This window comes from Cephus cinctus, unplaced genomic scaffold (assembly GCF_000341935.2).
Source record: "Cephus cinctus unplaced genomic scaffold, Ccin1 Ccin1_scaffold0401, whole genome shotgun sequence".
Lineage (NCBI taxonomy): Eukaryota > Metazoa > Arthropoda > Insecta > Hymenoptera > Cephidae > Cephus > Cephus cinctus.
Genome location: NW_014333085.1, coordinates 703,693 through 720,910, shown reverse-complemented (window position 1 = coordinate 720,910; position 17,218 = coordinate 703,693). Strand labels below are relative to the sequence as shown.

Sequence of the window (17,218 nt, the reverse complement as noted above, 5' to 3'; positions counted from 1 at the left end):
GGAAGTCTGGATTTTAATTTTTAAATATAATGAAATAACGTATTATTAATTTGGATTCGTCATTCTAGAATCTCTGATTATACACATCGTTCACGATAGTAGATATCAAATTTTACATGTAAATAATTAGAAGTAGTAAACATTCAATCGAATAAACGAGATATCGATTATTCGAAATGTAGAAATTGTTGGACATTTAGTTAAGTACCATAAAAATTCCGTGATGGGATCTAGAGACTTGGAATTTTAGAAACGAAGTAAATTGTCGAACGATTGTTTGAAAGGAAGAAAATAATGATTGGTTCGCTCATTATTGTCACACTCCACTATTATACGTATATATATATATATATATGTTTTCTTTGTATTTATATACGATTTCAAATCGTATAAAAGAAATGCATACGAAAATTCCCAAAACCATAGGTAAAGCCATTGATTTGAAAAACATTGTACAATTTGCATAAAATATAAAGGAGTCATAACACGTAAATAATATATTCAGAAGGGGTATAGACACAGTATGTTACGTTAATTACATAAATAGATAAAAATGCAACAAAACTAGTCATACAAAAACTCTTCAGTCAATTAATTCACAAGCCTTGGGCAATGTACTGCGAGCAAGTGTATGTCCAAGAATAATGACACGGAAGTTCCACTTAAAAGAAATATATAAATACATCCTGTTACGATGTACCCTTCATTAAAAAAAAATAAGCATGATAACAGGTAAACAAGGATTTATCTTGCCGGTACCGTGATATGGAGGGTGTATCGCTTTGATTGTATAATCAGGGATTACCTATTCCTGCGTTTGCGAAATCTGCAAAATGCAATTCAGTAAATATCCTTCGTAATAAATATTCCTGGACAGAAATTGTATTTGCACTCGTTGCCTGATAAACGGTACTAAAGTAAAATGACTTTTTAATGACAAAAAGATAAACAGATTGATAAGCACGTTATGGCTCAAGACATTGAGATACTGATCTTACATTGAATAAAAATATGAAGAAAAAAAATAAGTCTAGCTACAAATATTTCAAAACTGAATTCATCATTCATAATTATTTATCGAGACATTCCATTGAATTAATTTCTTTGAAGTCATACTGGTGATAGACAATTAGTTGCATTAGATTTTAACGCAATTGTCGATCGGCATTATCCTATAGTCAAATGTTTTGAATTATACCATATTATATTTATTACATGTTTAATATATTCTATAATAAATGTTGTCAAGAAAATTTTGAATCTTTTCATAGCAATCCTTTTCCTGGTCATCGTTATTTCCTTCTAGACCCAAAAACTCGTGTAATTACACAATATTAGAAATACATTGTATGAAATGAATGAAGTATAAAACACTCGTTCCTTTTATAAAAATATATTTATTCCAATAACAAGGTGATTATATACAATAATCATGGTTTACTATATCGTAGACGGTGACGATCCTGATGATCGCTATATTCAGATAAAACCAATTTACAAAGGAATAAGTGAAAGACTATAATTAGGAAACATATGCTGACCCAGAAGAAGGTTGGCAGACCGCCAAGCTGATGACCATGTTTGTGCAAAGCTATAACATGATGATCGTGAGCAGGAGCTAAAACAATATATAATATTGTCTCACAGACCTTGCAATATAATTAAAAGCGATATTTATAATCCATTGAATAAAATTCACCTTCGTCAACTGCATGCACATGTAATGCATTTCGAAGATCTTGCATGTGCTGATGATCAGATGTAATATAAAGTATTGCAGTGAGCGGAGTGGTAAGTTTCACGGGAAAATTGGTATAAGACTGAGTTAAAGGTACTGGAGCATCTAAACAGCCAGCATCACAACCAAAGTAGATGCTGTCGCTACGATCCAGAGCAACTCCAAGAACAGCACGATTATCATCGCCAACCACAACGGATATATTAACATGAGTTACGTTGCCATAGCTTATTCGTCTGCAATTAATTAATATATGTCAGAAAGCAATAATTTCTAAAAATTCAGATTCCAATTCCCACGAGAATGATTATCTCACCTGAATAAATAATCGCGGTGTAAATATTGAGGATCGATATTAAATTCCAGGTGTTGATTGCTAAATCGCAAACCACCAAGACTCAGAACAATGGCTTGCTGTACTGCGGATGGACCACCGGTTATCAAATGATGACAACCCTGTTTCTCCAGTGTTATCAGCCATGCTAGTACTATCTCATTGACATTGCTAATGGATGATGTATCTTTCCATAAACGTGGAGCGTCTCTAATGAGGAAGACTAATATCTGTATTAGATTCTAAGACTATGTTCTATTATTTTTATTACGTGCATGCACTAATAATTGTGTAATTCGTTAATAAAACATACAAGGTGTGATGACCTCGATAACAACCCTCATTGTTAGCGACGATTTTCTCCACGGCTGGAGTACCACGAGGTACTTGAGACAATACATAGTACATTGTGGAATTTATCTTGTGTCCGTTAATCGCATCCTTTGCCTTAGAATCACTGATTCTAAGACCTGTACGCCAGTAATGCTGCCACGTATTGACGTGTTCATCCCTCAAACCCCGTTGCTGACGTATCAATGCCTTCTTCATCATCTAAATAAAATAAGAATGCAGTACGTAAAAATAAAATCTGTGATGCAGCCTGATTGTCACTTCTTGACTTACATCAATAGCTTGCTTCTTAGTTGACTCTCGTTCAACCTGGTAGTGTTCATTTGAGACTGGGTTACTGTATTTGATACTTGTTAGAAATTGAAGCTTTGTCGAACTTCTTGATTTTACTTGTACTGACTTTGGTGGTACTTTGTATACTATTGAAACGACTATGACTTTGTCTGACTCAGGCAGGGATACGTAGCCTGACGTAAGACTGTATTCCTGACGTATACCATCTACCTGAATACTGTAAAGAGGTAATGCTGACATTTTCTGTGATATAAAGATGGTACATTTTCGTCTAAATTACTTACTCAATGGATTCAGTATGAGAGTCTTTCCAGTGCATAGAGGTTTGAGCTGTCAAGGGCACTTCCTTAGATAAAGCAGATGGATTGGCTACTTTAATATCCTGTACTAATATTCCATCAAAGGATCTATGAGCATAATATTGAAAGTCTACATAGTATCCATCTCTAAGGCACTGATACTTATATACTATTCCTGTTGTAAAATGAGTCACAGTAGCTTCACGATAAGAAGTCCCTTTAGATATAACATGAGAAATTAGTGGTTCCCAGTGCAAAGCCAAAGATAAAGTGCGTCCATGCTTAATGTACAACCAGCCTTCTGAGGATATAGGTACTCCATATACCCCATTACCAATATATGGTAAGTAATGATGCTCTTCTTCTAACGGAGGATTGTGCAAGATATTTGCATTATATTCCGCAGCATCAAAGTAAAAACTTGCAAGCCTTTCGTTAATACAATGATCTTCAAAAACTAAAGGGACAAGAGAAATAAGATAGGTCGTACAAATATAAGATTTCAGAAAGCACCGAATATCATAGCTGCACATGTTATGCAAAATATCCTGGGACAAAAGATTGTATGAAACGTTTATAATCTGATTGGCTTACCTTCAATGGGTTCTCTACTGCTGGAGAAGAGCCACTGAGCAAAGGATGGACCGAGATAGAGTAGGGCACCTCCACATATGACAATGATCAGAAGGAGCTTACGGTATGAATAATTGCCATCTAGAAACCTTCGTATCCGTTTGCCAAACTCATGGGCATCGAACATACCACCACCTCTCATTACTGCAGCGATAATCCTCTACAGGATTAAATATATTTTGACACTTTGGGCGTTTCCTATAGCTGACAGTGCACATAACCTCTAGTCAGACTAATTCATTCATAATTTCAGCAAAACACCTGACCAAACGTCACAAGCTTCACAATGGTGATGTTTCTTCAGATTAATAAATTAATACTGAACCACAAAATAAGAGATTCAATATTTAACAATATAACTTCATACATGAACTGTAAACAATCACCGGCTACTATACTCTATCATATCTAAACGACATTTTATTACAAGCGGAACTCGCGTGTGATACTCGATATCGACATTTAAATTTAACAATAAGTATTGATAAATAAAAAAGATAAGGTTTGAAATGAAATGATCAAGCTATGAGTACATAATGGAATACCCATTAGATAAACTGCATAAATTTTACATTATTATAGGTATATAAAAATATTTTTGCTTCATCTGTTATGTTTGTAAATATAAAATCTACGTATTATAATCTTCATGTAATTAGTATTGTACGCTTTGTTTCAACATAATCATCTCTCCAATTTGGAGATCGCGGTTAAATCTTCCCGACAGATTTCTAATTGCAAGGTGATGGTTTATCAGGGTTCCCGCGCCACTTCCCGTACATCCTCTTGTCATTTGGGATGTTCCCCTCTCCGTAGCTATCGTTTCCATGCGAGTACTCGTCAAGCACGAACGGTGACAGAGAAAAGCCACATTGGCACCGATTCTTTTGCTCGTCAATAAAGATAAGAGATGGATTAGGAAATTAAATCAAAATGCAATTAAACTTCGTACCCGGAGCTTACAGATCCGTCTAGAGAACCAAAGAGTAATTGTATATGTTTTTGTAGAAATTTAATGTAAGAATCAAAGTGAATGTCACTAATTAAAAAAGCAGTCTTATATGTTATTATTGAAAATATTTTTCTTCCTTGACTCATATTTGAACTAATGATAAAAATGGTATCACTTGATATTATCATAGATTTTACCTACACGAGTCCCGCTTACGACCGCTTGCCCCAGCCCCTTGTATTCTATACGATAGAGTGTACCCAGAACGGATGCGGGGTCAGATCGGTGTCACGTGAACCCTCCGGATATATCAGCTTCCTAGTCTTGCTCACCTACTTTATTGCCATCTCGTTTCATAAAAATCTCAGAATCCGCTGAGAAGAAGATAACGACAAATTACAGCAGAATAAAAAAAAAGACACAATGAGACTGTGCCCCAAAAGATTCATAAAACTGACTAGAGCAAATTGTAAGATGAATTGTAATAATTCTATATAAGAACATTTTAAATTGATCTCATTTCAAGTAAAATGATTATATAAAGATTCACTTGTAAACTCAATAATTTCCACGGCCACAGAAGCCCAGCCTTTGAAAACTAATTCTTATAGTTCTCTGACCCTCCTAGCGTCTTCCTAAAGCAAAGAGCTACTCTGATGGACCAATCGACACCACACCCCAGGATGAGGAAACTGCGGAAACGCGTCTACCGTTATAAATAGCGTAGCGAGAGCGGATTGCGAATAAGAGAGTGCGGGCTACGGAGTTGTCGCCATTGGGAATGACTAGGTGCAGGGCTTCGCAGTGATGTCAACTTGATGATGATATACTGTTGTGATCTTGGGGGGGGCTCTCTTCCCCACCAGTGTCATAGCATCATCTTCGTCATGCTCGTGTGCCGCTATGCCGCATTATGCATGGACGTAGTAGCAAGGGTGCAATTGGCGATGGTTGTCAGAGGCCGGGAGAAAAGGGGGTATCCTCTATACAGATCATCAGAAGGTCCAGGATGGGATGTCCCAGAGTGCCGATCTCAGTTCCTCGCGGGCTGCACGACAGCTCGCACGTTTTTTCCTCCGATTCATCATCCATTTTTCCATTTTACATCTGGACTCTTAAGAGAAAGCAAACCCAGCCGATACGATAAAGCGGAAAAAAATACTTGTAAAACAATCCGCGAACGTTCATTGGGATTTCACTTTGAAATTAGCAATACCAACCACCTTAGACCTCGCTGAAGAACTATAGTGCGTGCTGTCCCGGTAACGATCGTACTTCCGGCTTTTACATTCTGGTTCTACCTGTACTCCCGGTATCCCTCGTACTCGATCAATTCTCGGGAATATTCAAAAGACGCGTGCACCAGGTGTACAGACTGGTGGACACTGAAGGAGCTGCCTTATCTCTTTACTCAGTGATTGTGTGGAATTATTTGTACGGATCCCAAGAGAATCAGCCAGAAAGGTTTGTATATGGTATAGAGTATGTTTAGTTAATTAAAAAAATTAATCAAAATTTTTTAAAAAGTCAAGGATTCCTCGAGTCTATAAAACGATAAATTTTAACGAAATTATTAAGTCGTGGCGCTATCGTTGTCGCTATGCAATATCTTCCTGGTACCGGAAGTCCTCTACTTGAGGAAATATCCGGGAATGAATCTAAAACGGAATTGAAAACGAAATCGAAAGCTGTATCAGGCAAAAATATATGAGTCAAATCAGACTGTTGTACACACGCGTGAGTACATAATCGGCTAATTAGAATATAGCTGTTTTTTATGAGCGTGGAAGAGGAAGAGGGAGCCAATAGACGAACGGGTGCGGGGGAGGGACAGTACCATGGAAGAGGAGAGAGAAGGGCAAAGGGCGGTAAAAGAGCAAGGAGGGGGAGGGTACTGATATTTATTACATGGACCCCTGCCGGACATGCATATTTAACGCTCCTGGTGTTGGACCCCTTCTTAGCTACTGACTCTATGAAAATTTTCATTCCTTTACGGAATCCTAAAAATTGTTCAATTTTAGCTGTAAATTTTCATTAGAATTTCACACAGTTCATCGCACAAAATGAACGAATGATTTGACTATTCGAACGGCATTATAAGGACCCGAGTTAATAGTTGCATGCAAAGATTAAGATACAAAGTGGTGCCTGAGCTATTATTCAATGAAAGTACGGAAGAGAACGTAATAGGGGTCAGTCAGTTTAAGACTTCGGTATGGAGAAGATCGGTACTCACTGTCAGCCCTATCTTCCTACATATTTCGAGCACAATTTGACACTGGATCGACTAAACGGTTTCCGGAGATTTTCTCTTTGCGAGAAAGATCGCTTCCTGGCGTCCGGTTCTTGAAGGCACTTCCGTTCGACGATGGCGATAATTACTCAGTGACTTTGACTATTTCGAGATAAATCTTTCGGAACTGCGACTACTGGAAAAAAGTTATTATTATGCATAAAACTATTGTGATCTCAGGCGCACTGTTATGCATCTACGATACCTTGCTGGCTGAGAGGCATCCTGCAGGATATCAGAGAACGTCAGGAATTAAAAGAAAAATTTCAATCGGCGACGTAAAAGATCGGTTGAGCATTTCTTAAGATGACAGAGACACTGAGGGACCCGGAACTGGCGGATTCCGAAAACACTGACGACGCCAGGGCGTCCCTCAATCTGGCGTGCTCCTCTACGCCGAAAGTCAAGCCACTTCCTGAACGCGGCACATGGAGTACCAAGCTAGACTTCATCCTCAGTGTGGTAAAAAAAAAACCAGATCTTTACTGTCCTCTAATAGATCAATATAAATTAGAGATGTGATAAATATTCTAGGTGGGTCTTGCCATTGGACTTGGTAACGTCTGGCGGTTTCCTTATCTCTGTTATAAAAATGGTGGCGGGGCATTTCTCATTCCGTACTTCCTAACCCTCATTCTCGCTGGGATACCTATGTTCTTCATGGAATTGGCACTTGGTCAAATGTTAACAATCGGAGGACTTGGAGTCTTCAAAATAGCACCTCTCTTCAAAGGCATCGGTTACGCAGCTGCTGTCATGTCCTGCTGGATGAATGTTTATTATATTGTCATTCTGGCATGGGCTATATTCTACTTCTTCATGTCAATGCGCAGTGGTCTGTATCTTAAAAGTTAATACTCTGCGCAAAGCCGATATTTAAGGTTGTGTATAAATTTAGACGTACCCTGGAGGACTTGTAACAATTACTGGAATACTGGGAACTGCGTAAATCCTTATGACAGGAGCTCGTTAAATTGTTGGGAGCAGCAAACCAAGGGACATAACCTTGTTAAGATATGTTCGTTGAATCATTTGAACGTCTCAGCGTCTGATATCACGGATCCGGTCAAGGAATTTTGGGAGTATGTGTATTTTGATATATAATTTTAATGAATTTGATTTTTTAATAATGTTTTCTAACCGTTCTACAGACGAAGGGCTCTGCAAATTAGTCCTGGCGTTGAACACGTCGGTAGTATCAGATGGGAATTGGCTGGTACTTTACTTCTAGTATGGATACTTTGTTACTTTTGTATCTGGAAGGGCGTCAAATGGACTGGCAAAGTTGTATATTTCACATCCTTATTCCCATACGTTCTCTTAACAATCTTGTTGATCCGTGGTATCACACTTCCTGGCGCCATGGAAGGAATTCGATTCTACATAAGTCCAAATTTATCGAAACTTCGTGAATCGGAGGTTGGTAACAGAGGCATTTGAAAATTGTTAAATTTTAATATTTTACAGTAATTATATATATTTTTTCCTCAGGTCTGGATAGATGCTGTTACACAGATTTTCTTCTCATACGGTTTAGGTCTGGGTACTCTTGTGGCACTTGGAAGTTACAACAAGTTCACAAACAACGTCTACAAAGATGCATTAATTGTTTGCTCCGTGAATTCATCCACGAGTATGTTCGCAGGATTCGTGATATTCTCAGTGGTGGGTTTCATGGCTCACGAACAACAGAAGCCGGTGGCGGAGGTCGCGGCGTCTGGTCCAGGATTGGCTTTCCTCGCGTACCCGTCAGCAGTGTTGCAGCTCCCAGGCGCGCCATTATGGTCATGTCTATTCTTCTTCATGTTACTGTTGATTGGTTTGGATTCGCAATTTTGCACAATGGAAGGATTCATAACAGCCATGGTGATATATCTGAAGAATAACAAGCTCTAAAATAACCCTGAATATAATTAATCGTCTAACTAAAATTAATGAACAACCAGGTTGACGAATGGCCTCATCTGCTGCGTCGTCGCAAGGAAGTCTTCATCGCCATAGTCTGCGCCTTGTCTTACCTAATTGGATTGTCCTGCATCTCCCAGGGTGGGATGTACGTCTTTCAGATTCTCGACTCGTACGCAGTATCCGGTTTTTGTCTTCTCTTCCTCATCTTCTTCGAGTGCGTCTCCATAAGCTGGGCCTTTGGCGTCAATCGATTTTACGATGCTCTTCGCGATATGATCGGATATTATCCACTGATGTGGTGGAAATTTTGTTGGACAGTAACAACACCCATGATCTGCATCGTAAGTCAATTAATTTATAATAAGTAATATATCAAACCTTTTTTAATACATCACATTTTTCAATACAGGGTGTATTCATTTTTAATCTGGTTCAATGGACGCCAGTAAAGTACCTGGATTATGAATACCCATGGTGGTCTCATGTATTAGGTTGGTTCACAGCATTATCTTCTATGCTCTGTATACCAGGGTACATGTTATATGCTTGGATCACTACACCAGGAGACAGAGCCACGGTAAATAAGTTTTAGAAAAATTTAATAATATTTTCATCGATCTTTCATGTCAACAAATTGCTGTCTTTTATTCCAGAAATACAAGCTCTTGATTCGAATAGACGACGACGTGGCAAGTTTGCGGGCAAAAATGGGACAACCGGCAGTCGAATTAGTATCCCTCTAACCGTCACCATTAAAAGAACAAATTATCGCTCACATTATGATTTTTTAAAAATATTATCACACTGGTACCGCTTTGTCGTTCTTCTCGCTACGCATTGCTAACAGAATTCCTCCAGAATTCTTCTATGATTCATTGGCGAGATCTCGACGTAGCGCACCTGGCCGGGTCGTCAATTAAGATTTATAATATTAGATATATCGCTACAAGAAATTAACAGTACTGTAGTATCGTTAATAATTCCATAAAGCTGAAATTTAACGGTATCCAAAAAATGAATAAATTCTCGTCAGTTACTATATTAATGAGAGTAATAAATTAATCATTATTCTTTTTCCGCGTTATCAATAGCCAAGCGACCCGACTTTATGCGAATACTTACTAGCCTTAGTAAAGACTAGTATAGAATACACTAGGTGTCAAGGTGTTCAGTGATTAGCCGCAAGTATAATTAGCGAGATCGAAGGAATTGTTTTAGTCTGTATTTTAATTAGTGATCCGTTAATCGTGGTTAATCTTTTAATTAGTTCGGATTAGATTAACGATAAGTATAGTAGACTGTCGCGCGTGCGCATTATAATAACGTATTCGTCAGAGATTGGTAATGTTAATCGAATGTATCTTATCGAGAAAAAAAACACTGCGGCTCTGGAGGGGGACTGCAATGTGTTTCCATAGGTATACAAATTTGAGGGAACCCTAATTATTAATGTAATATAAATGTCATAACGAAGGTGTAACCGTTCTAGTTAATGTCATGCATTTTCGTTCTTCATTATATATTTTTGTTGTGTCGATTTCAGTCACACGACAGATTATTTATACGCATTGTTATTAATTATCGTTAAACATATCTATTGCATATTTATGTTAATATATAAATATATACATACATTATAACAGTTACAATTTAAATTTATTATAAATATATTTATTTAGGCATTTAAATATTTGTATCTTCTTTATTTGTTACATTTTGTATTTTATCTCCATGTATTTCAATGTGCTATTGTTTATCCATAGAACACACCTACATATGTATCTGTTAGCGTTATCAAATAAACAGTAATTATTGACAAGATAATTATAGCTCTTAATGAATCCTTTTATACGTAACTTCAACAGGGAGAAGCAAATAAATGCGTTTAGATTGTCGTAGAAAATTTATTGTATATTTTATTTTTGTATTTGATTTCAGTTACAAGAATATAAGCAATAAAAATCGATCTCCTTATATTGATAAAAGAGAAAAGTTGGAATTTGTAAAAAAAATACTTAAAATATATAAATTTGTTATATTGTATAACGCAAATTCTTTTATATCGAGCTAAGTGTACGATACCAGGGTAATGGTGCGATATGATAAATGAATGTTCACAACGTTTATTTCTAAATATGAGATTCTTTCAAATTAAAAAAAATGATTTACAACAGATGTATATATAATTCCTGTCGAGAATGCATTGTGAGAGAAATAAAAAAATAATAATCTCGTTAACATTATACCAATCGCAACCACTCATTTACCCAGGCACAAATGGACGGAAATTTATGCTACACAACATGGAGTCATCGAGTGATAGTAGCATTAAGAGAATTAAAAATAATATGACTTACATTCGAAAGTACACAGAACTAAGTAACTAGGTAAACATAATTAAATCATCATCTATGAATTCGCTTACTATCATTAATATAGAGCAAAGAGAATGTCAAAATAAAAATTTATCTGGCTCACGCGAAAAATACAGCCCGAGAAATAAAATTGTTGATTAAAATACCTTAGTGAGTGCTCACTGTCATTTTTTTAAATTATTAATTCGCAATGTCAAGATCAACACGAATATTCGCTTTATATATGTTTACACATTCCTAATATTTTCAGGCATTTCACAGTCCCTGGTCTTTTAGATGAAAAATACAACTGCGCTATACGTATTTTTTCTATTCACATTATCATACAATGCATATATCTATTGTCCATAGTTGCAAATATTGTTGATCAATAAAAAGGATATGAAAAGCACAGGCAATGGTGCAGAAAACTTTATACATATATATATGTATGTCAGAACGTATGAAGGTAAAAGATATTGTACTTAAAATTTATGTATTATTAGATATACGTTTGGCATTCTTGCATATGATAAATCTATAATAATCAAAAAATTAATCGACACACCTACCATACTGACGTGCGAGAATATTGCATTAGAATTAGGATTTGTCAGACGACATGCTTGTTGTTTTGGAATGTTGCAATATGTAATTGACGTATTTTAAGTTATTTCGCGTTCGATCACTCTGTTAAATATACATTAATATATAAGGTGTGTGTAGAAAATACATATATTACTAGATAAAATTCTACTTGTCTCTTAATAATATTTCCTTTCGAATGAACCAGATTATTGTTATTTGTTGTATCTACAATTATTGATATCGGTAAGGTAAGAACACTTAGGCTTATCCTTAACTATGTAGTCACACTGACCTGGATTCAAAGCAAAGTGAAAAAAGTGACATGATTTCTAAAATTGGCAGCATAAAATTTAGTTAAAAAATTTGTAAATATCTTCTCGCTCTACGTAATGCACTTCGAAGAAGTATGTAGAAGAAATGACAATGTGTAACCACGATGTGACTAACTGTCTATGTTCTGCAGTGATGATTTCGTCAGTTTACGAGTAAGAAAGAAGCCGTAACAATATTATTAAAGATATACCTAAGCCAGCGTCTAATATCTTCTTACTGGAGCTGCTACGATACGCGTCAATGTCACCCATTTGGAAAGTATGAGCAGGACTAGACATACGTCCATCACCGCCATTGCTGAAAGCAAGTACTCGCAAGTGATAAGCCTTGCCAGGACTAAGATTCGTTATATCCGCTTGGAGTTTAGAACCACCAGGTATGATAGTGTCATTAGCAGTACTCATATCCTGATCCACTTCCCAGACACGTATTTTATATCCAAGGAGTGGTTCTTCTTCCAGACTAGGCTGAACATAGCGCCAAATGACACGCACAGTGGAAGGATTGATTCCATAGACATTGACAGACAATGGCGGTTTCTGAGGAGCTTTGCGATACGTCCTCTGCCGGACATGGTCGCTCTCAGGTCCTTCACCAGCTGAATTATACGCCATTACCTTAACGCGATAATAAGTATCTGGATGAAGACCGACCACAAGAGACCAAGGTCTTGTGGTACGAGACAAATAATATACTGCACTTGTCTCATTATTACTTTCCTTCCAGTATTTAATTCTGTATCCAATAAGTTTGCCGCGAACCGTTTCCCGGCTCTCCGAAACTGGAGTCCAACTGACGTTCAAGCTTGTACTGTTGAAGCTATCAACGTATACTCTTCGTGGAATCACTTGCGGCTTATTTTCAGCGCTGAAGATGGTGACCGTGTCAGAAATGGGTCCATAACCAATATCGTTCACAGCCTGAACTCGGACCTCGTATTCTGTGTAATAATATCGATCTTGTATTTGTACTACATATTTGCCCACGTTGCCATATTCCTTAAGTTCCGCTGATTGGAATTCCGTTTCGTGTCGCTTTCTGCGCCAGAAGACTTTGTAATAAATTCCAGGACCATTTTGTTCGGATGGCTTCAGAGGATCCCAAACGACTGTAAGGTCACCGCTCTTGCCACCACCACCACCGATATTCGATGGGGCTTTACTTGGTTTATCAGAAGGTGTACTGTACTGAGGTGACGGTAGTGATGGTGAACCAAAACCTAATTCATTGAAGGCGGATACTCGAAATTCATATGTTGTATAAGGATTCAAGACGTTTTCAATGGTCGCTTCTTTTCGGCCATTGTACCTGTCTATCGGGATTGCTGTAATGTCTGAAATGAGAACAAAAACATTCGTATAACAAAATGAATGATTTTATTGTTAAAAGATACTTACTTTCTGTTATATTAAACCAAGTATGATTCCAATTTGTTCTTGCACCGATATTGTACATTGTTATAGGTCTGCCATTATGATAACCATCAGTCCATCGTAATGTAGCTGAGGTTTTAACAACATTTACAACCTGGACACCACCAGGTGGTCCAGGAGGACCTTCCACGGTGACGAAGGTCCTACTTGATATTCTACCAACTGCACTTTTTATAATACACTCGTATTCCCCAGCTTCGGCGAAGGTTGCGTTTATAATGTCTAATACTCCGGCATCGATTTTTATTCGCGGGTTATTTCGCAGATCCCTGTCGCGAATGCGCATACCATTATGAGTCCAGATATAGGCTACGTCTAACATCTCATCGGATTCTGCCTGGCATCGCAATGTCTGATTGTACATTATAGCTGTGACGACATTTGGACGTAAGGTCTGTATAAATCTTGGCCCACCTGTATAAGAAAATTTATTAATTGGTTGTTTGGATCTTGAAACTCTGATACGAGGAATCAATCATTTTTATTTTACTCACGTAACACTATTAATCGGCCACGAGTCTCGTCGTTCCCGTATTGATTTGATGCTGTGCACACATACGTTCCTTCGTCATCTCGTGATACTGGGCTAATTATCAAACTTCCTGTATCTAGAATTTTTCTTCTTCCTCCATCACCAATTACATTTCCGTCTTTTTTCCATACGAACTTTGGTTTTGGTGCTGCTTCAGGGTTACAGGCTATTGTTACATTTCCACCCTCGGCTGCATACGTTTCAGATTCCATTGGTCGCTTTTTGAATGACGGTTTTAACGCTGTGAAACATTGAGAAAAACGATAATTTTTTGTTAACGAAACAATTTTTGCATATAAGCTTCGGCACTGCAAACTTACACAAAACTCGCAATTGCCCTGAAGAATATTTAGCCTTTAATTGATTGCTAGCACGACACTGATACATAGCCTGATCTCTTTCAGGATCTAGATTTCTTATTGTCAATACGTTGTCTTGAATAAAATAGCGATCTCTATCTTCCGGCGGAAGCGTGAACATGTCTAACACTTCGCCATTTCTGAACCAACTATAAGAGACGTCGGGAATACCAAAAGCCTCACAGGTCCACGTTAACTCTCCTTTATTGTCCATGTGTTTGTCGATAAGTGGAATAGTGAAATTCGGCGCAGCTTGTATAGTTAAGCCCACAGAATTTTCAATGGAGACTCTGTCGTTATTTACTCTGCAGACATATTCTCCCTGATCCTCAACTTGTACACGTGGAATTATAAGTACTCTGTTATAATTCATTGTTATGGCACTCCGTGGCAGAGCAGCTCCTTTTCTTGTCCAATTGTATGAAGGTACAGGACTGTGAAAAAAGTATTTAATATCTATAGTTTAAAAATCTGAGTACAGAGTTGTAACTAAATAAAAAAAAATGCACTTACTATCCAAAAGCTATACATTCCAGTCTTACTTCTTCTCCAGCGACAGGAGCATCCGGAAATGCTTTTGGAAAGTTATTAGGAAACTTCAGCTGCTGGAAGGATGCTGTATTTTGATAAGAAAAATCATGTAGTATATTTTTATATTTAAATAACTATGGTGTTAATATGAAATTTACTCACAGTGAGCATTTACATGAAGTGAGAAGAATGGTCCATTGCGACCAGTATCCGACGCTACGTTCTGTACATTGCAAGAGTAATTTCCTCTGTCAATTGTTTCCAATGCAGAAAAGTATAGCGCACCGTCATAGGATACAAACACACGTTTGTCCTCCTCGACGAAATTAGGGAAGTAATCACGGGTCCAATAATATTTTACTCCAGGAAAATGTTTTGGTGGATCGCAGTAGACGGCTTTACCCCAATTTTGATCACCACTCTCAGCAGAACGTTTCAAATTAAATTCCATAATATAGCCAAATGAAAGCTCTACACTTTCAGATATAATTGTACCGAATTCATTGCTTGCTTTGCAATGATATGAACCATGATCTGAGCCCTGGAGTAAGAAAAAAGTTATTGTGTGAATGGAAAACTCTGGTTGGTAATAAAATTTTAAAGGATTTTTAACTTTACCTGCTCTGGTTTGTGGATAATTAAGGTGCCACCACTTAAAGTATATCTACTGTCTGATAATGGATCAATTCTAACTGCTACTAATCTATCTTTTACATAGTTTTCTTTAAACCACTCATAAGTTGGCGTTGGATATCCACCGGCAAGACAACTCAGAGCCACGTCATTATTGATTCTTCGCTTGGATACATCAAAAACTTTGCTTTTGGGCTGATTTATGAAATACGGACCTCTGGGTATACGTAGAGGATTATCAATTTCAATACCATATTGGTAAGTACGGTCATCTTCAGCCAGATTATGTAAAATGGTAATTGGCGCTTCACAAATATAAAGAAGCTTTTCGTTGCCTGTAACTCTCTCCAAACCCCAACGTTTCAGACTGTTACTGAATGAGTAAGCTAAGTAATCTCTTCCAAGAACACCATCATTAGGTTCTGGTAAGAATGCATTCTCCATATTGTTAAGTTGAGAACCATCTGCTTCATTAGACCAATAACCACTCTGAGATCTTGCACTGGTATACCATTTACGATGCTGAGGATCTTGCCAAAGTAATTGGTAGAGTAAAAAACCATGTTCCTCAGGAGAGTTAATAGACACTAAATCACTCTGATAGGCTTGACAGTTTCTACGAGCATCATCTCTCTCCCTTATTGGACTTTTAATAAACCGATAGCAGGACTCTTGAAATCTTATCCAATACTGTGGACACTGATATTTCATTTCTCCATAGTAAACATTCTGGGCATAGCTGATTGATATTAATGCCAGCAGGTAGCCCAACAGCCTTGGCAACCGAGCCATGGTGGTCTTCGCAATGCTTTAAGAAAGACAAAATATTTTAAATCCACTTACATTCTTCGCTAAAGAACTTTCTAATAATTAACTACAAAATTCAAAATAAAATTTTATACACACGATGTAAATGCATCATGATCACTACTAGCCACTAATAAAATAATTGTTCGTTTTCCATTTACAATAAAATTAACAAATCTAAAAAATATCCAATATACATCTTGCAATATCAAATGATTCTTTAGTTGATCTCACAGACGAATTACATTCTTATTACTCATAGTACTCCAATGACAATTACAGCGAGGGAAGGGACAGGGAGTGGCATTATCCCGTAGCAGAACCGTAAACAAAATTATCAAAGCTCGAATTCTCCTTCTCATCCTTAATGAAAGTGCTTATCGTGACACCAAACTAGCAGCGAATCTTAATTCACGATTACATACCTGTTAAAGGTCTTATCGCCTTATCTTCTACAATAAAATAGAAATGACACACAACCTCACACAACGGACAAACTCCATTCGTGTCACGACACCGTACTGGGTACTGCACCGTATAGATATCAGACACAGAGATGAGTTGGGAAATGCACAACGCTCCGGTTTTAGGCGATACCAAAAGCACGGCGCTGAATCGTAACGGCGAGTCTGGAAGTAGGATCTTGTGATCATCGCCTCCGTCGACAAAGCATATCCCGTCGTAGCCGAGCTAAACGTGAACACGAAAGTATAGCTTGGTGGGCAGAGGTTCTCCGCTACTCGCCGCTGGTTCCCAAAGCAACACTTAGAACGAGACCAGGAACTATAGAACATCTCAAGAACTATTGAAAAAGCCTATTATTCTTGAAACATTTTAAAGACA

At 37.4% G+C, this 17,218-nt stretch overlaps 3 protein-coding genes and 1 long non-coding RNA gene across 4 annotated transcripts; 1 reads left to right on the top strand and 3 right to left on the bottom strand.

The window, feature by feature from the left end:
* Nucleotides 1-1,377: 1,377 nt before the first annotated feature.
* LOC107267432 (uncharacterized protein KIAA2013 homolog) lies at nucleotides 1,378-4,155 on the bottom strand. Its single transcript, XM_015739156.2, has 7 exons — nucleotides 3,611-4,155; nucleotides 3,002-3,473; nucleotides 2,697-2,934; nucleotides 2,386-2,624; nucleotides 2,055-2,282; nucleotides 1,700-1,974; nucleotides 1,378-1,618 (listed from the first exon to the last, which is right to left on the bottom strand). Exons 1-7 carry the CDS (start codon nucleotides 3,789-3,791, stop codon nucleotides 1,431-1,433), a joined length of 1,821 nt encoding a protein of 606 aa, XP_015594642.1. The 5' UTR covers nucleotides 3,792-4,155; the 3' UTR covers nucleotides 1,378-1,430.
* A 1,427-nt stretch (nucleotides 4,156-5,582) lies between these two features.
* LOC107267433 lies at nucleotides 5,583-7,243 on the bottom strand. The gene is made up of 3 exons (XR_003059557.1): nucleotides 7,103-7,243; nucleotides 6,841-7,033; nucleotides 5,583-5,715 (listed from the first exon to the last, which is right to left on the bottom strand). It is a non-coding gene; the product is annotated as an uncharacterized LOC107267433 (long non-coding RNA).
* On the top strand, nucleotides 7,175-10,493 carry LOC107267431 (sodium- and chloride-dependent GABA transporter 1). Its single transcript, XM_015739155.2, has 8 exons — nucleotides 7,175-7,359; nucleotides 7,432-7,732; nucleotides 7,796-7,979; nucleotides 8,049-8,316; nucleotides 8,389-8,763; nucleotides 8,844-9,146; nucleotides 9,215-9,382; nucleotides 9,459-10,493. The coding sequence occupies exons 1-8, from the start codon at nucleotides 7,204-7,206 to the stop codon at nucleotides 9,546-9,548; spliced, it is 1,845 nt and encodes a 614-aa protein (XP_015594641.1). The 5' UTR covers nucleotides 7,175-7,203; the 3' UTR covers nucleotides 9,549-10,493.
* Nucleotides 10,494-10,695: 202 nt separating this feature from the next.
* On the bottom strand, nucleotides 10,696-16,941 carry LOC107267430 (contactin). Its single transcript, XM_015739152.2, has 8 exons — nucleotides 16,801-16,941; nucleotides 15,554-16,376; nucleotides 15,098-15,476; nucleotides 14,918-15,020; nucleotides 14,366-14,838; nucleotides 14,008-14,286; nucleotides 13,478-13,927; nucleotides 10,696-13,413 (listed from the first exon to the last, which is right to left on the bottom strand). Exons 2-8 carry the CDS (start codon nucleotides 16,358-16,360, stop codon nucleotides 12,227-12,229), a joined length of 3,678 nt encoding a protein of 1,225 aa, XP_015594638.1. The 5' UTR covers nucleotides 16,361-16,376; nucleotides 16,801-16,941; the 3' UTR covers nucleotides 10,696-12,226.
* Between the last annotated feature and the right edge of the window lie 277 nt (nucleotides 16,942-17,218).